Source organism: Oryctolagus cuniculus, chromosome 7, assembly GCF_051225735.1.
Source record: "Oryctolagus cuniculus isolate XC-2025 breed Fujian yellow rabbit chromosome 7, ASM5122573v1, whole genome shotgun sequence".
Lineage (NCBI taxonomy): Eukaryota > Metazoa > Chordata > Mammalia > Lagomorpha > Leporidae > Oryctolagus > Oryctolagus cuniculus.
In genome coordinates this window covers 107,332,987-107,352,805 of record NC_142873.1, presented here as the reverse complement: position 1 = coordinate 107,352,805, position 19,819 = coordinate 107,332,987, and the positions used below count along the sequence as shown (strand labels likewise).

The window sequence follows — 19,819 nt, the reverse complement described above, 5'->3', positions numbered from 1 at the left end:
CAAGGGGTGGCAATGACCAGGATTTCCATGACCAGATGCTAGGCCTGATATTTTAGCCTTGTTTAAATTGGTCCTGGAGTTGTCTGGCCTCATCCAAGAAAGTATGAATATGATTTTGTACCCATATAGTTTGACCCAAAAAAAGCATTTTGGGGGCAGTCACTTTCTTGGGTAGGGCCTGCCTGTTTTGAAGGACTGGGTTTAGCAATCCTATTGTTGGGCACTTGTCATGACAGCTTTACAATGGATGAAAGCTATGTTTTTGTGTGTTTGTTTTTCCCAAAGGAGGGGGCCTTTGTTTGGCTTGCTGTTGAGAGCCTGATTTAGGAACTTTGCAGTTTCCCATATCTAGGAATTTGTAAACCATTAGGAAAATGCAGGGACCATCTTAAGGTTGAGGTGTAGGAATTTGCTACATGGCCTGTATCCTCTCTTGGGCTGGTCTTCTCTCCCAGAGGTGAGGATAAGGGCTAAGTAATTAACTTTCTGGCAGACTAGCTTTGCTCTTCCCTGGATGCCTGGTAGCTATGTTCTGCCAGGAAGTTATGCATATTAGTTAAGGCACAAGACTAGAATCTGGGGTTGGGGGAGGAACAGACTAATACGCCATCTACTTTCTGCATTATTTTGCACCCTCTTCAACAGATAGGTCCTTTAAGTCTTCTGTGAGGGCCTGTCAAAATAGGTGCAGGACTGGCCAAGTTAGCTGTTACTCTAAGCCCTATTTTTTAAAAATTTATTTAAAGGCAAATAGAAATGGACAAGAGGGGTTTTTAAAGTTTATTAATATTCTGATAGGCTTTAAGGCCTGGCCAGGTATGTGTGAGGCCCAGACCTATTCATGGGGTGTTGGAGAGGCATTACAAGAGGGGTGTGAACCTCCTTAAGGAAGGCATCCCATTGACTCTCACAACCTGGTTGGACTAGGGGGAGAGCTGATCTGAACAGGAGGCTAGTGCAGAATAGGCAGTATCTCTAAATGGAAATTTACAGTTTTATCTGCAATTGCGCAGACTCTAGGCCATCCCCTCAATGGCAATGATTGTTTTGGAAGCAGTGCAGAATGTAGGGCTTTTTAGCTAGAGGCCAGCAGGGTCTGTGGTTCTGACTCAGGAGTTCTTCGACCCCCAGGGCAGTTCCATTTCCATTGGCCTGGCTTTTAGAAGGCTGACAGGATTCTTCAGAGCTGGCTTCTGTCACAACAGCTGCTTGCCAAATGCCCTGGCTCCTTGTGTTGAAAACAGGTGCCATCTAGGGTGGACTGGCCTTGTTGGGTCTCCTTGACAGCAGATCACTGTGTAAAGCAGCCATTAATTAGCCTGCTACCTATCCTTACATTGCTCCTAGTGCCTAGCCTGGTCCTCTTCCTCCTGGTTTCTGTTAAAGCAGACCATGGATGCAGCCTTTTTTTTTTTTTTTTTTTTTGAGAGGCAGAGTGGACAGTGAGAGAGACAGAGAGAAAGGTCTTCCTTTGCTGTTGGTTCACCCTCAATGGCCGCCGCGGCTGGCGTGCTGCGGCCGGCGCACTGTGCTGATCCGAAGGCAGGAGCCAGGTACTTACCCTGGTCTCCCATGGGGTGCAGGGCCCAAGGACTTGGGCCATCCTCCACTGCGCTCCCAGGCCACAGCAGAGAGCTGTCCTGGAAGAGGGGCAACCGGGACAGAATCCGGTGCCCCAACCGGGACTAGAACCCGGTGTGCCGGTGCCGCAAGGCGGAGGATTAGCCTAGTGAGCCGCGGCGCCAGCTGGATGCAGCCTTTTGATGTAAGTCAAGGAGGTGCTCAGCCCATCCCTACTTTTTGAAGCTTTCTTCTAATATCAGGGGCAGTGAGAGCTAGAAATCTATCTCCTAGTGTGGCAATTCCTACAGCAGAGTGAGGATCTATATCAGTATACTTATCAAGGCCCTCTTTAAGCCTTTCCTGGCTTAAGTCTTTTCCTGAGACCCTTGTTCTATGGTTGTTGGCTTATTAAAGATTTTTGGGCTTGTCTTCCTAGCTGCCCTTAATCCTGCCAGGATACAAGCCAGCATATGATCCCTTTGTTTCCTTCCCTCAAAAGTATTATAGTTCCATGGAAGTTCCTTAATTGGTATGGCTGTTTCTGCAATTGGGTGCCCTTCGTCTTGTCTGTGTAAGGTGCTTCAATAATCATTGACGTGCTGTGACACTGTTTTTCCCCATGAACTAGGGTAGTGTTTAGAAGGAATACTATGTCCTTCCAAGTAAGTTCAAACATGCCAGTTACCTTATACCATCCCTCTAACTACTTTTTAGGGTCCTCAGTGAAGCTTCCCGTCTCTCCTTTCATCTCATTTAAAGCGTGTATTTTAAAGGGGACCCGTATTTTGATGGGGCAGTTGAGTCCCACCATTTCCTGTAGGGGAAACATTCCAAAGGTTTCTGAAGTTGAGACTGAGGTTGATACTCTGGGCAAGCGGCAGGGGGCAGTTGGCTTGACAGGAAACTGAAGGTGTAGTGACCTTGGGGTGTCTGTGGGGGTGCTAGCCTGTGATGGCAGTCCTTTTGGCTTTGCCTTACAGTATACTCTTGATGGTATATCAAATGAAGTTCACATAGCTGAATCCAGCCTGCAGATTTTACAGAGGCCACGATTTTCTCTTGGTGCCATAAAGGCCTGTACATAAATGATTTCTGTCCATTTTCTATGCTCACGGCAGTAAAGATATAATTGTAAAATGGTATTATAATCTAAAGTCCTGTTATTTTGGCCAGGTTCCCTGATTACCTAGTTTATATTGTGACCAGATGGGGTTACATAGAGGAATTAGTGATTTTTTTCTTTAAGGCCTGGGGGTCAAACTGCAGCCAGTTTTTGAGAATGCATGCTAGTGGTGAATCACTCGGTAATGAGAGTTTGTTTCCCATATGAAAGAGAACAGAAGACAGTCTCTAAGTCTCTTTTTGGGATCTTTTCTCCCTTTAATCCACAATTTGACTTGGCCTGATGATGCCTGCTTATTCAATACTAGCTTGACTAAGCCTGTTAGTCAACCTTGAAGACAAAGAATGACTGGCAAGGCTGCCAGCTCAGGCGAAACCAAAGTGCCCTTTTATTTGTTTAGTTTAGTTGTTGCTGGGCTATTTATTTTTTTTTTAAAGGTGCAGCCTGATAACGCTTGTCTATCAGCTAACTCCCTGTCCCAAATGCAGCTATGTTGATTAGGAGTGGAGGCTCCCAGTGGGTACCTCACCCAGACTCCTCCGCTCTCAGTGCCAAGACATGTAAGGTGCCTAGAAGGGACAGGGGAGGGCTGCAAATAAGGACAGGAGTGCAGCAGGGAGTTTAGCCAGCTCCCTGTCCTGGATCTGACGGGGCCCTGGTCAGACACCAGAAGCAGGGAGAGTACATACATCACCACTGCCCTCACTGTCACACATTCAACATGCAGGACAAACCAAGGCCATGGGGGATGGGGTCTACTCAAACTGCTTCCCATCAACAATACCTAACGCCAGCAGAATCAGACCCTTATATAAGCATAATATAAACCTGCCATCACTTTATAACATTACAAAGAAATTCACATAGCCTAAGTTAATTTAAACAGCTATCAAAGCAGGATTTTAGACCATTGTAAGAATAATCCATTTAACCCAAGTATTTTAACCAAAGCTGTAGACCAGATATAATCGAATTTACTATAATCAGTCAATCATTAAAAATAAGTAATATTAGCTCCTTTAATACTCAGTTCCCCAGACAACCGAAGCTTAATAACAGCAACAGAAAAATGCACAAAACCTTCCCAAGATGCATGAAAACTCCATCACGAAAGAGGCAGAAAAGCATGTACTCCTATAGTCAAGAGCTGAAGGAAGAAGCTAAAACTGCAGAGAAGGGAGAAAACATCCAAAAGGTTAGGGAGGGTTAATGGATTAAGGCCTCTCTCTTGTTTAGGTGGGGAAACCTTTCTGACCAGCTGTGGCAGAGGCATTTCCCCTTCCCTACCTGACACCTGTGAGGAAGGGTGTTGAACTGGAAGCAGAGAGCAGAGAGGGAGGGAGGGAGGGAGAGAGAGAGAGAGCAAGCAAGCACACTCATCTTTTGCTAGAGCCTTCTGGCTGTGCCTGCATGGGTGAGGCAAGGCATTTGGACTGAAGGGGAGAGCACGGAGAAAGGCCGAGGAGGCCAGTTTAAAAGGAAGAGTGGGCACACCTCAGTCTCCATGAAATATTCCTAACGGGACTGGCCGTGGGATTGGACAGGTGTGTTGTTTACTGAGTGCCTGAAAAGTCCTATTGCTCATGACTACCTGCATGCTAGTTGTCTGAGTTTACCTGGAAGGCCAATATTAGCGTAGGTCAAGGCTAATTCCCGCTCACATAGCAGAGACTGCATGACCAGGTGTCCCTCCAAGAGAGAGGCAAAGTTCTCATGTTGCAATCCAGCTACAGGAAAGCCAAAGCAAGCTTGAGGGGTCTCCAGGCTCTCGAACATTTGCCCTTCCTGGTTTCTCTCCCCCATTTACAATCCTGGAGTTTCAGCTACAGCTAAGCTGTGGCCAGGAGTACTCCATGTTCTCAGAGAGCTGTGAGGTGCAGAGCGATGAGCACTCTCACAGATCCAGTACCACTTGAGGGAAGGAATGCAAACCTTATAGAAGTCTTCTATCAAGTTCTTTTGTGGTTGCCAAAATGTTAGTGGAGATGTGTGGGGTTCTTGTTTTCCCACAATAAGGAATTCAGACATGAGACAGAGCAGTGGTAAACAAGGAAGCAAGGTTTAATGGGGTAGGGCATCCGTTAGAATGGATGGGCACCTCTCCAGACAGAACGTGGGAGAGAGTGCCCAGCCACTCAGACTGGAGAAAGCAAGGTTACATGGTTAATGGGGAGAATATACCTGGCAGGCCAGGCAGGCGGCTCAGCAGGGAGGTGGGTAGTGAGCGCCAGTGTTTCCTTTTTCTGAAAGAGAAAAATATCCATCAGCTGTGTTAGGAGGCACTGGTGGTTGATGGTTTAACTAAATGATGTCTTCATTTGTGTCATACATAAGGTGAAGTAAGTAACCAAGACTTTGCTTTTCAGATAGTGAATACTTTCTTCATATATGTATATTTGGAACTAAACTTATTTATGGTTATGATTTTTAGTTTGTTTGTTATTAAGTCTCTTCAGGAGGACTTTTTATATCCTCAACTAGTTTTTTTTTATTTAGTGAAAGATATTTACATATACTGTTTTTCCTTCAGCCTCTAAGTTCTCTTTCTCTCTCTACCCTCCCATACACGCACACACACACACACACACACACACACACACCATACAGTAAGTGCTAGGCATCCTGGGTATTTAATAGCTAATTACTAAATAGTAAAATGCTGATGCATTCCGGGATATTTCCTTGGAAATTCTAGATTGTTTTGTTTTCTTCCTGTTATTGAGCTGTGATTCCATTGATTTCAAATAAATGACAGTTCAAAACCATACATTAAGCACAAAAGCTATGATGACTTTATGGGTAGACTAAGGCTCCTGGAAGTGCTTAAGCCTTTTCTTGCTCAGGTTTCTGTCCTCAAAATCTGGTCTTGTGTGGATGGAGTAAGTATAAATCACTGGAGTGAAGGTTCAATGAAAACGGATACTGTCTCTTTTTGCTGCTGTGTATTTCCTAAGTACCACAGTGCAAAATGTTGATGCACATGCATCAGGTACTTGTTGAATGAAACCAGCTAGACCCTCAGACTTGAGGATAGGGTCAGTGAGGTGGAGGAGTAAGGACAGAGAACTCTGTTTAAACCTTACCAAGTCTAGTCTCATGTCCTCATAGGCCTAATCTGAAGGGCTAGGAGGAAGTACCTGTCTTTTTAGGGCCAAAGAATCATTTTCCGGTAAGTGTAGAGCTTCCATCATTCCTTCTTAAGGTTAAGTGTAGAGAGTGAGTATTGCAGTTTTTTTTTTAGTACAGGTTGCTATTAGTGTCCATTGCAGTGCTATATGGTTTTCTCTTTGAACTGCATAAATGGCCCACTAGGGAAGGGCTTGTTTGAGACTTCCTCTCCCAGCAGTAGTAAGAGGCATAGTCCCTAAGGGATGTGGGAAGAATGAACAACTCTTATCATTAGTTATAGCACAAGACCTTTGTCTTCTCACATTTCACTAATGTCCACATTAAGACATGCATTGAAACATGGCAGTTCAGGATCGACTGAATATACCTCCTCTTTTTCTGAGCACTTGTAGAATTTAACTATCCCCTACTGCACGGAATCACCAATGATGATATTAATAAAACATTTGTAAAACCAGGAGCAGTCAGTCACCCACATCTCCTGCCCTAAGAGAAAATATTTTTACTTTAAAACACTGAGCAAGGAACTTTATACTTCAGTTTCTTCGTATGTTGTACAATGGTAACATTGATTTTTAAGGTATATTTTCAGTTGAGCAAATTGATTTTAGCAAATTCAAACAGAAAGAAAAAATAAGTCCCTCCAATCTGCATGCTATAAATGGCAAATGTTATCTACATGCTCTAAGCTCTCCAGGAATATACAACTGATAGGTTTAATTCTTTTTTAAAAAAAAAGTTTATTTATTTGAGAAGGCAGTGTTACAGAGAGATAGGGGATCTTCCATCTGCTGTTTCACGCCCCAAATGGTGGTGGCATCGGCCAGAGCTGAGAGGAACTGATCAGGAGCCAGGAGCCAAGAGCTGCTTCTGTGTCTCCCACATGAGGGTACAGGGGTCCAAGCAGTCTTCATTGCTTTTCCAGGCCATCATTGGGGAGCTGGATCAGAAGTGGGACAGCCAGAACTGGAACTGGTGCCCATGTAGGATGCTGGCACTGCAGATGGAGGCTTAACCCTCTAGACCACAGCATTGGCCCTTGATAAATTTAATTCTAAAAGTTGAAAACCAGCCTCCCTTTCTCTTAAGCTTTGGATACCAATGTTAGATTCCAGTTTTGAGATGATGAATCGGGACCTCGCGAGGGTTTGATATCGTAGTTGCTTATTTCATATTTCACTCCATCATTTTTAACACTTAGTTTTCATTTTCTTCTTCTTCCCTCCCCTATGATTTCTCCAGAATGTTAAAGATTATTTTGAATGTAGTTTGAGTAAATCCTACAGTTCTTCCAGTAACACACTTGGGATCGACCTCTGGAGAGGAAGACGGTGTTGCTCAGGAAATCTGCAGTTGCCACCATTATCCCAAAGACAGAGTGAAAGGGCGAGGACCCCCGAGGGAGATGGCATCTCCAGGCCAACCACACTGCCTTTGACAACACTTCCAAGCATTGCTATAACAACCGTAAGCCAGGAGTGGTGAGTACCTTACAATTAAATGCCAATTCTACATTGTTCCCTTCCTGTTACTCCAAATATGTCATGCTGTTAAAATGTTAGTTAACTGTGGAATAACTAACATGATTGGCACTTTGAGAATTTGTTTCTCTTTGGGTTGCAAGATGAGGCCTTTGGAATGGTAGAGATATTTTCTGCTTCCTAAGATTAGAAGGTGCATGTTTTAGATAGAACCCATTTAGGTAGGGATGGGACTCATTTGCATTAATGTCAAGGGAAAGCAAAACTGCTGCCTAGGATCTGGTTATAGAAAGAACTGTTCAGTGTGCATCAGTATATTTCAATTTAGAAAAGCAAAATTAAGTAAGATTACTTTTAGAGTACATATATAGTTGTGGTCTTCTAAAAGATTGTGGAAAATGTGTATTATTAAAAATCTATGCATGCCTTTCAAAGTAAACTTATCTTTTTATTTCATTTTCATTAAAATGTTTGTTTCCTCAATGTGGTATTTATATTGCTATACTCTACACATATCCATAACTTCTTTATAACTCTGCTTAACTAATCTGTTTATGATTTTCTATAAAATAAGAAAATTTCATTGTAAATCAAAAGGGGAGGGAAAATTGTGCTGTGAGAAATACTTGGACAGTTTTGCAGTCTTTATTTGTGAAAGAGGCTATTTTAAACTAGTGTTGAAATGTTAATCAAGAACATGCAATCTTTTAACTGTGCTTAAAATTATACCCTGACACTGCTTCAAATATGTGTTTTAGCATTTATTTAACCATTAATATTTTCTGTATTTTTATTTTCTTTTTTTCTCTACATAATTTCAAGTATTCCCCAAGAGTTGCTTGCTCAAAGAGCACAGGGATTTATTTTTAAAGTTAAAAAATTTGTCTATATTTCATGTAAATTTAAATGACAATAATGTGGCACTTTTAAAATCACTGCTTGTTTAAATCAAAACTAAACTAAACAAAACTAAACTAAACTAAACTAAACTAAACATTAAATTATTGTGCAGCATGACTGCAATAAACATAAAGTCTGTGATCTTTGTGGAGTGCCCTGTACCCCATCCTTAGGCTGAGCCCTGCAGTGCTGCTGCTGAGTAGCCCAGTAGGTGCTTTTCGAATGACACAGGCTGTCTTTCAGGCATTTGCTGTTTATTTACTATTCCAAGAACTAGATCACCAAAACTCCAGTCATCTCAGTTAATAGCATGAAATGGTTCACCAAAAGAGCTCTGTGTGATCAAGAAACAGGTTAAATATTGCATGGAAAAAGCTGAACAATTTTAGAAGTACTGCCTTACATCTTCTGCTCATCTGAATTACCATTATTACAATCTTAGCTGATCATGGGGCTAAAAGGGACATATTTTTCTTACTCAGTGATATAGCTCATGTTGCTAATTTTAGTTATGCTTCTGTGTAATGATGGATTTAGAGACTTAAATTTGTTTCTAGATTTGTTTTTCAGGAAGTTGGCACTGGTGCAGATGTATCAGTTGTTAAAACAGTAAAAGATGTCTGTAACAATGGGTGGGGATTGCTTTTCCTGGGCATCTTGATTGCCACACTGCCATCTCTGATTCTCCCCAGACACCTCCCATGTTCACCATAGCCAAGCACCAAAGAGGTGGTGAGTGGCACAGCAGAATCCTGGTTTTGATGGATGTTAGTGATACATACCTCATTGGATACTTTGAATGCCACCCTAGGTAACATATACCTTGTAAAGTTTGAGTTCATTTAATTCATGAGCTTTGGAGAGTTATGGAATTATTCCTCCCATGGAGGTATGAAATCTAGATTCTAAAGTTTGGGGCAGTCTTGTTTTCTTCTCTAAGTTGAATGTTTTTTTCTGTACAATGAAGGTAACAGTATTCACCTCATAGGCTGCTGTGAGGATGAAAGGAAGTAATATCTATGAAGAACTTACTATAGGCAGTCAGAAAATGATAGTTTCCCTTCTCCTGGTCAATATCCAGTAAAACTTTTTGAAAATTAGAAACCATGTCTCAAGTATCAAGCACCCCATGCTGGAAGCCAGCAGTTTAGGGTGAGATAGAGGATTTAGCCATTCCAGGAAGTTTATGCTATAGTATCATCGGCCACTTCCACCCCACATATTAGTAATTCATTTTAACATAGCAGTTTTATTTAAATTAACTAGATATTTTTGAAAGTATGAGAGTATTCAGTCATTAATGCTAAGTTTATTCTAAAATGCAAACAACTGAAAACATTTCTATATATCCCTTCAAAATGCTTCCATTGGAATGTTTATAATTGAAGACTGGTAGAATTGCTTGCACAGGAATCTGATAGGTCATTTGATTAGAAGGGAAAAAGTAGGGATTCAACTATCATCACTGTCATTGACTTAATGAAAATTAATATAAGTAAGGGATGCATCCTAGGACCACGTGTGATAAAGAATTATACTTGCCACATAGAGCACTCAGAATATGAGATCAGTTTCCATGTCTGGATCAGTGGTTAGCGAACTTTTTCTGTAAAGAGTTAGATAAAAAATATTAGAGAGCTTCAAAAAGTATTGAAAATTCACATTATCTTTTAAAAATTTTAAATTAGTTTTTAAACATTTATTTCAAGAGGGGAGAGTCAGAGAAAGGGAACATGAAGAGAAAACAAGTGAGGGAAGAAGGGATGAAGAGAGGGAGGGAGAGAGGGGCATGGAGAGGGAAAGAGAGAAAGAGAGGTTTTTCCATCCAGTAGTTCACTCCCCAAATGCCCACACCAATCCAGACAAGGCCAGGCCAAACCAGGCACCTAGAACTCAATACAGGTGACAGGGACGCAACTACTTGGTCCATCCATTACCTGCTGCCTCCCTGTGAGAGCTTTAGCAGGAAGCTTGTTTGGAAACAGAGCTGTGACTCAAACCCAGGGACTAATATGGGATGTTCATGTCCTAAGTGGCATCTTAACTGTGTGCCAAAATGCCTGTTCCCACATTATCTTTTTTTTTTTTTTTGGACAGGCAGAGTGGACAGTGAGAGAGAGAGACAGAGAGAAAGGTCCTCCTTTGCCGTTGGTTCACCCTCCAATGGCCGCTGCAGCCAACGTGCTGCGGCCGGCGCACCGCGCTGATCTGATGGCAGGAGCCAGGTGCTTCTCCTGGTCTCCTATGTGAGTGCAGGGCCCAAGCACTTGGGCCATCCTCCACTGCACTCCCGGGCCACAGCAGAGAGCTGTCCTGGAAGAGGGGCAACCGGGACAGAATCTGGCGCCCCGACTGGGACTAGAACCTGGTGTGCTGGCGCTGCAGGTGGAGGATTAGCCTAGTGAGCCGCGGCGCCAGCCCCACATTTTTAATTCCATTTTTTCCATTAAGTTTTTGAAGTTTTTACATATTGTTGGTTTTGTGAGCTTGTGATCTCAGTACTGTTGTTGTATTGTGAAAGTAGCTATGGACAATGTATAAATGAATAAGTACAACTCTGTTTCAGCAATACTTTGTTCTTAAAAAAAAAAAAAAAAGCCATGCACTGGATTTGGCTTACCTTTCAGTTTTTGCTGACCCCTGTTCTTTATCAGTACAGAGCCATTGGATGCTATTCCTGAATTGCTAGTAGCTATTGTTTACCATGGACAGAAACTGATCCTGAGTTTCTGACTTATATGATAAATAAGTCTTAAGTATGGGGCTATGTTGTCTAAATCAAGCCATTGAAGCCAATGAAAGAATTTGGATGATTGATAATGAAAGATAATGCCCATTTCCAAAATTAAATAGAAAAAAATGATATAAAATTTTGGGGGGGAGGGAGAAGAAGGCCTGGGAATAAGGACAATGGTTATATTTATCATGGAGCAAAGAAGAGCTAGAAATGACTCTAGCTTAGTTTTATTGGGTGACTTCCATCCTGTTGCTTTTTGCATGACTGTCTTTATCCTTCAAGAGAAACAAATAAACCAACAATAAAGAGGATAATACTTATTTTTAAGTGTTAAGAATAGGTGATACATGTAGCACAGTGACTAGTACTCAAGGCTTATTCTGACATTCTTAATTATTACTACTTTTTTTTCTATATGTAGACTGAGTTGCCAGAATTATGCGTTTTCTATTTTTGGAGGTCCTAGGGTAACTCTACGACCAGAGTTCTTGGAATCACCATAGAAATAAGATGAAAGAGGAAATCAGATTTGATGATAAAATGTTACTTTTATTACTGATAAAGTTTATATTGAACTATGTAATTTATGTTTGTGGGCGAGTGGTTCCTAACACTGAATACCATTATTACTCCATCTCACCACCAGTAATATGAGATTTTGGATGGTGAGCCTCCCTCCACCTACCATGCACTCACAGAGGGAAAATCTATCTTTGAAACTTGTGTGAGAAATTAAAGGGAAGGGCTGAGTTTTCCTTTCCTTTTCTTTCTTTTTTTTTTTAAGATTTATTTTATTTATTTTAAAGAGTTACAGAGAGAGGTAGAGCCAGAGAGAGAGAGAGAGAGAGAGAGAGAGAGAGAGAGTTCTTCCATCCGCTGATTCACTCCCCAATTGGCTGCAACAGCCAGAGCTGAGCTGATGTGAAGCCAGGAGCCAGGAGCTTCTTCTGGGTCTCCCACATGGGTGCAGGGGTCCAAAGACTTGGGCCATCTTCTACTGCTTTCCCAAGCCATAGCAGAGAGCAGGATGGGAAGTGGAGCAGCTGGGACTCAAGCCAGTGCCCATATGGGATGCCAGCACCGCAGGCTGGGGCTTTAACCCACTGCACCACAGCGCCAGCCCCAGGACTGAGTTTTCCATGGCTAGTTTCCCCTTCTGGAAACACTGAGAAAGATTCCATTACTCCTCCTAGGAGAAGAATGTGTAAGGAGGCTGGGAATGTTGTGCTGATGGCATTGTTGACACTTGGAAGGCACATTAAAGAGTGATAAAAACATGTTCTTTCTTAGCATTCGCCAACTTAAAAAGGATCTTTTCACGTGAAATCTAGGGTCCCACGAGGTGGAGGTGTGTAGCTAGCTATTCTTTAGAGGTGTCAGCAGTACACCAGTCAGTCTTTCTGCCACCCTGTGAAGCTTTTCTTCCAATACTAACTGCTGTCCTTTTGAGTATCTAAAGGAAATAAAATCTGAAATCAACATTTCTTGACTATGTAAATGTAACCTGAAGTTCAAAGAAATGAAGGCTTTGAATTCATTGTATTGTCTTTCTCGCATTTTGTTAGTGGACACTTGAAGCTCTGTTTAGAGAATTTCCTAACCAGCCTAAGCCATCTTCCACCATGATGGCTGAAGTTCCATCAGTCCCATATGAATTATATGTATTCAATAGCAATTCTCTGATGGGCTTCCCTTTTTAAATATTAAAAGGAATTTATTTACCAAATGTATTAAGGCAATACTCTGTCACCAAATTAAAAATGAGCCAATTCTGAGTCTTGAAAGTTTACAGTTAAAACACAACTTAACCTTCCTCATTAAAGAATTTAGAACACTTTAACTTTGTAGTTCCTCCCTATTTATAATTGTTTACAAAATCTATTTTAATTATGTATTTTTAACCCTATAACACATCATTATTTTTTCCATTCATCTTTAATTTTCCCATTTATTTACTAATATCTTTGATTTTAATTCCTTCTTATGTCTCAGACTCTCTCCTAGGATCTCAGGATTTTTTGCTGGAGGTAAATGATTCAGAATTAATTTTTGTTCCTCTGAAAATATATTTATTTTGCTTACATTCTTGGAAATATTTTTAAATTGTATAGCAGTTATTTTATTTCAAAAATTTGAAACTTTTGGCTTCTGAGTCTATTGTGGAGAAATGACCTATTATAAGTTTTTTTTTTTTTTTTTGGACAGGAAGAGTGGACAGTGAGAGAGAGAAACAGAGAGAAAGGTCTTCCTTTGCTGTTGGTTCACCCTCCAATGGCTGCCGCAGCCGGCGCACTACGGCCGGCACATCGCAGTCATCCGAAGCCAGGAGCCAGGTGCTTCTCCTGGTCTTCCATGGGGTGCAGGGCCCAAGTACTTGGCCATCCTCCACTGCACTCCCGGGCCACAGCAGAGAGCTGGCCTGGAAGAGGGGCAACTGGGACAGAATCCGGCGCCCTGACCTGGACTAGAACCCGGTGTGCCGGTGCCACAAGGCGGAGGATTAGCCTAGTGAGCCGCGGCGCTGGCCGACCTATTATAATTTTTAATAAATCTAGAATTTTGGTCTCTGTATTCTGGCAGTCCAACTTTGATATTTTAGAGATGGATGTCCTTTTTCTTATTTTGTGCAGAATTTATTGGATCCTTGAATATGTAAATTTGTATCTTTCTTGTCAGATCTGGATTATTATTTGTTATTACCTCTTCAAATAGTTTCTCTGTCAACACCTCTCCTCTGCTTTTTGGCTTTTGTTAAATGCATTTTTGATATAATTATCTTCCCTCTCAATCTATTTCTTGTGTTATTTTTACATACCACACATACACATGGGGTATTTTTCAAAAAGTTCATGAAAAGGCCGGCGCCGCGGCTCACTAGCTAATCCTCAGCCTGCGGCACCGGCACCCCGGGTTCTAGTCCCGGTCGGGGTGCCGGATTCTGTCCCGGTTGCCCCTCTTCCAGGCCAGCTCTCTGCTGTGGCCCGGGAGTGCAGTGGAGGATGGCCCAAGTGCTTAGACCCTGTACCCCATGGGAGACCAGGAAAAGCACCTGGATCCTGGCTCCTGCCATCGGATCAGCGCGGTGCGCCGGCCGCAGCGCGCCAGCTGTGGCGGCCACTGGAAGGTGAACCAACGGCAAAGGAAGACCTTTCTCTCTGTCTCTCTCTCTCACTGTCCACTCTGCCTGTCAAAAAAAAAAAAAAGTTCATGAAAAAATATTTTGTCACAAAATTATTTGTGGGTTTTAAAAAATTATTACACCAAAATTAACGTATCTTTTAATTCTGTTTTTCATAAACTTTCTGGGCTACATTCTGATCATTGCTTCTGATCTGCCTTTCAGTTTGTTAATTCTGTCTTCAACTATATCTAATTTGTTGTTAAACCTAATATAGTGAGGTTTCCCATTATTATTGAATTTTTTATTTTTACAGTTTTTATTTATATTCTTTATATATATATTTATATATATATATTTATATTCTAGATAATTTTATTTAGCTTTCTGCTCCCTGTGGGCAATAGTTATCCATTGGTATGTATCAAGTAATCTCTGAATGCAGTGCTTTAGAATGAAAAGCAATTATCATCTCGTGTTTTTGTGGTTCAGGCCAGCTGTGAATCACCTGGTTGCCTCACACTTGGGGATCCCATAAGGCTGGAATCAAGTTATTGACTAGTACTCTGGTCATGTAAAGGTTTGACTGCATGGATAGGAAATGGATGGTGTGTTCCCAAGCTTTCTCACACAATTATTGACAGACTCAGCTCCTTACTGCCAGAAACCTTGCCATAGTGAGCTCGTAGAACCTCGTGAAGGCTATTCTCCTGATGTCAACTTGTTTTCTCCAGAGCAAGAACTTAGAGAGTGAGAGACCAGCAGAAAATAAACAAGGTAGAAGTCAGCGTCTTTTTATAACTTAATCACCTTTACGGATTCTACTCATTATGCACAAGAGGAGGGGATTTTACAAATGAATGGACACAAAAGTTTGGGACCATTGGAAACTAACTGAAGGCCACATTTTACACTGCAGTTATCTCAAGCTTTTTAAGATGATGACTGATTATTTTACTGTCCATTTTAATCTAAAGATTGTAATGGGTGTGCTTTCTATTATCTCTATTTTCTAATGGTTATCCCTGATGATTTGTAAAAACAAAAACAAAAACAAACAAACAAACAAACAAACAAATGGCACTCTGGGTTCTAGTCCTGGCAGGGGCCCTGGATTCTGTCCTGGTTGCTCCTCTTCCAGTCCAGCTCTCTGCTGTGGCCCAGAAGGCAGGGGAGGATGGCCCAAGTCCTTGGGCCCTGCACCCACATGGGAGACCAGGAAGAAGCATCTGGCTCCTGGCTTCGGATAAGCGCTGCACGCTGGCCGTAGCGGCCATTTGGGGGTTGAAGCAACGGAAGGAAGACCTTTCTCTCTGTCTCTCTCTCTAACTGTCTAATTCTGCCTGTCAAAAAATAAAAATAAGAAAAAACCTTTATTAAAGGATAATGTTCATACATTAGCATATGCATATCATATAGGAGCAGCCTTATAAAATTTCACTAATTGAATGCAACCACATATCCAGTAACAGAATCAAGAAACAGAACTTTCTACTTCCCAGAAACCCTTCTGTTTTTAAATTTTATTTAAGTTATACAAGTTTCATGTATTTCATATGTATAGATTTAGGAACACAGTGATACTTCCCTTCCTACCCAACCTCCTGCCCATGCTCCAACCCTTCTTCCTCCTCCCTCTCCCATTCCCACTCTTAATTTTTACAAAGATCTACTTTTAGTTTACTTAATGAGTGTAAAGTTAAAACCCTACACTAATTATGCCTCCTTGTTGTCACTAACTCCTCCTTCTAATAGCATTAATTAGTTTTAAGCTTTGGAACTGTGTATAGATTTAATCACACAATGTTTACCATTTTGTATTTGACTTATTTTCCTCTTTATTAAGTTTAAGAGCTATTCTTAATCTTTTGAAAATATTTATTGTGAGTATCTCATTGTCATTGAAATATTATTTATAAGCATAATTTAAGACATAAGAATAAATTCAGCACAGAGAATTTGCAGTACTGCAGTACCTTGGGGTACTGGGGCGTTACCAGGCTTTCTCAACCACTCACGTTCCTGGATCTGCCCGGCTTGAATGTATATGGCAGGTGAGTGTGGAGTGGTGACTTCTTGTTCATGTTTGTCCTGAGAGATTGGCCTTTGAAATACCAGTTTAATTTAGGAAGAGTCTGCTCTTGAATTCTTTACCATGGGTGTGACTGACTTTGATTGCAATCCCCCCTTGGTCATCAAGGCCATGAAACAGTGATGACAGTTTCTTTGTGGCAAATGTGCTCAGGGCAGAAGTAACTTTGCTGAGAAACATTCCCTTAGATTCTGACTTGCCATTTCCTTACTAACTTGTTTTTCTTTAATTGTGTCATGAAAGTCGGGGGCGGGGATAGTATTCATTCTTTTAAAGCGGAGGTTTAAATGAAATGACCTAATCCTATATTACCAGAAACCTGTCATAGCTCCTTGTTATGGAGGTCTTAGGTATTTTCGTTACACGTTTGTTTCAGGTGTAGAATTGCCTTTAGTACATTCCTGAACTGAAGCTTCTGTTACTTTTAATCTTGTCCAGCTATGGACCTAGTGAAAACCTATTTCTTTGACATAGGCTTTTGAAGACATAACTCTTTCCCTAGAATCTGAATGTTTGTGGCTTTGAGTCATATATTTGCTTATTTCCTGTATTAGTGATGAATGTCTGTATTGTTTCAGAAAAACACTCGAGTTTGTAATAGCTTGATCTGATTCTTGCTTTAGTACCTTCTCTTCTTTAGTACATATGAGGCAATGTGGATCATTGAATTTCTTTTTTTTCTTTTTGACATTTGATCCTGACATCTGGTATTTAATAAAGTCATAAATTTTTGAGATCTGGATTTGATGAAAGCATCCACTATACAAGTAAATCTTATCTACCTTCAACTTTCAAGAATAGATCACGCAACCTATGAGATATGTTCCAATCTGATCAATATATACTCTAACTTTGAACTCTTTTCCTATACTTTGTCTTTTTCTTTTAATATGTCATCTTTATTATGCTTTTCTTTGAAGTTTTAAATCCATAAATTTGGGAGAGGGGTCTATCTTTCAGAGCAAAGGCAAAATTTGAATATTAACCTGCAGTTAATAGTATTACTTGGAAAGCTACTTTGTAGTTGATGGTATTCTTGTACTTTTGAACTTTATACCCTTTGGGCAGCAACATGAATTCATGGTTTGTGTCTGTATAGTTTTATCCTATACATTTGTAGCTGTAAATGGAGATGAATTCAGGAAAAACAATTAATGCTGCTCATATATGCTTATTTTTTAATTTTTTATTTTTATTTATTTATTTTTTGACAGGCAGAGTGGACAGTGAGAGAGAGAGACAGAGAGAAAGGTCTTCCTTTTTGCCATTGGTTCACCCTCCAATGGCAGCCGCGGCCAGCACACTGCGGCCGGCACACCGTGCTGATCCGATGGCAGGAGCCAGGTACTCATCCTGGTCTCCCATGGTGTGCAGGGCCCAAGGACTTGGGCCATCCTCCACTGCACTCCCGGGCCACAGCAGAGAGCTGGCCTGGAAGAGGGGCAACCGGGACAGAATCCGGCACCCCGACCGGGACTAGAACCCGGTGTGCCGGCGCCGCAAGGTGGAGGATTAGCCTAGTGAGCCGCGACGCCGGCTCATATATGCTTATTATCAGCAGTTTTATACTGGAACTTTACTACTACTATGTAGAACATGAGGAGATAAGCTGCTTTGAAAATGTTGTTAACCTGGAAATGCTATGGAAACACTTTTTTTCCATTTAATCTAACTTTGTCTCAGCTTATACCTGTTTATAAACTTATAGTTAGAGTTCAAGCTGAGTATACTAATATGAGATAGAGAAATTCCTAGTTATTATCCAGTTAGGGGGCCAATAAATTCAGGGAGGAACTATACTTCCAGAAATCTCAGCAGTTTCTCATGATGAAGAACTAAGAAAGAGTGCCCTCTGGCTCAGTGTGGGAAGGAGGAAAGTAATCATTATTATGTATGCCCACAGTATTCTCCAGAAAAATCTATTTCATAAGAATATTTATACAGATTTATTTATTTATTTTGAAGGTCAGAGTTACAGAGGGAGAGGGAGGGTCAGATAGGAAGAGAGAAAGATCTTCCATTGGTTGGTTCACTCCCCATTGGCCTCAGTGGCCAGTGTTGGGCCAGGCTGAAGCCATCTGGGTCTCCCATGTGACTGACAGGAACTAAACACTTGGGCCATCTTCCGCAGCTTTTCCCAGGCCATTAGCATGGAGATGGATCAGAAGTGGAACAGCTGTGACATGAACTGGCCCACATATGGGATGCCAGCATTGTAGGCAGTGGTTTTACCACTGTGGTTATGCCACAACAAGATGAAATATTTTATAAGAGCCACTTCTCAGGCTGGCGCCGCGGCTCAATAGGCTAATCCTCTGCCTGTGGCGCCTGCACACTGGGTTCTAGTCCCAGTCGGGCACCAGATTCTCTCCTGATTGCCCCTCTTCCAGGCCAGCTCTCTACTGTGGCCCAGGAGTGCAGTGGAGGATGGCCCAAGTCCTTGGGCCCTGCACCCCATGGGAGACCAGGAGAAGCACCTGGCTCCTGCCTTTGGATCAGCACAGTGCACCGGCCGTGGCGGCCATTGGAGGGTGAACCAACAGCAAAGGAAGACCTTTCTCTCTCTCTCTCTCACTGTTCACTCTGCCTGTCAAAAAAAAAAAAAAAAAAAAAAAAAAAAGAGCCACTTCTCAACTTCTCAGATAGGAGGTGGACACAGCCGAATTGCATCTTCTATCCTTATTTTTTCAGCATAAGGGTGGGAGAAATCAAAAACAGTTGTGAAATTCACAGTCCAGGGATACAGAAAACTGAGGTTTAATAGTAACTTTAATACTTCCTCTCCCCAACTCCTTACCACAGTATCTACAGAGCTCCAGTGTAATAACAATGGGTTCTACTTTAAAAAACTGCAAGAAACAGATGTTGTATAAGGAAGAGTTTTTAAAGAGGCCAAAGGAAAACAGAGGAGATAAAAATAAAGACGTTAGAGGCATTTTAAGACTAGCACCTGCTGTTACAGAAGATACTTCGGTCCATCCAATGGAAAAGCAAATGTCACACCAAAGCCCAATTCACCTCTGTTCCTGCTACCTACCATATCATGTTTGACTTTCAATAACTATAAAAATAACAAGGCTTATTATAAGATAAGAAAAAAACATTATCTGAAGAGACAAAAATAAACTCAAATATGACACAGATGTTAAAATTATCAAAAAGGGAATATGATAAGGGTTCTAATGGAAAAGTAGAAAATATTCAAGAAATGAGTGGTATAAGCAGAGAGATGGACACTTTAAGAAATAACATGAAAGCATACTTATAAATAAAATGCTCTAAACTAGAAATGAAGAGTGCCTTGCAAGGACTCATTAGTAGACATTACATGTCATTGAGCTTAAAGATCGATAGACAGGAACACCCCAGACATGAATGTAAATGTACAAAAGCATGACATTTAAAAGAAAATGTTGCAGAACGTATATGAACTATGAGAGCATTTCAGAAGATCTAACTTGTATTTTGGAATACCAGAAGAGAAGAAAGAGAAGATGGAGTAGAAGAAATATTAATACTGACTGCAAATTTTCCAAAATTGATGACAAACAGATCCAGGAGGCTTAGAATATATCAACCAGGATAAATAGAAAAAAAATCTACATATTCAAAGTACAGAAAATCAAATTCAAAATATCAAAGGGATCTGAAGAATACAAAAACAGGAGAATAAAGA

General features: G+C 41.2%; 1 protein-coding gene across 2 annotated transcripts in view; it reads left to right on the top strand.

Moving 5' to 3' along the window:
* PDE4B (phosphodiesterase 4B) overlaps positions 1-19,819 on the top strand; it is a 679,542-nt gene that overhangs the window by 128,226 nt on the left and 531,497 nt on the right. For both annotated transcript variants that reach the window (XM_017346216.4, XM_051857656.3), the window contains exon 3: positions 7,058-7,296. In XM_017346216.4, the coding sequence (XP_017201705.1) occupies positions 7,058-7,296 (239 nt within the window). The remainder of the gene's footprint in view (positions 1-7,057; positions 7,297-19,819) is intronic.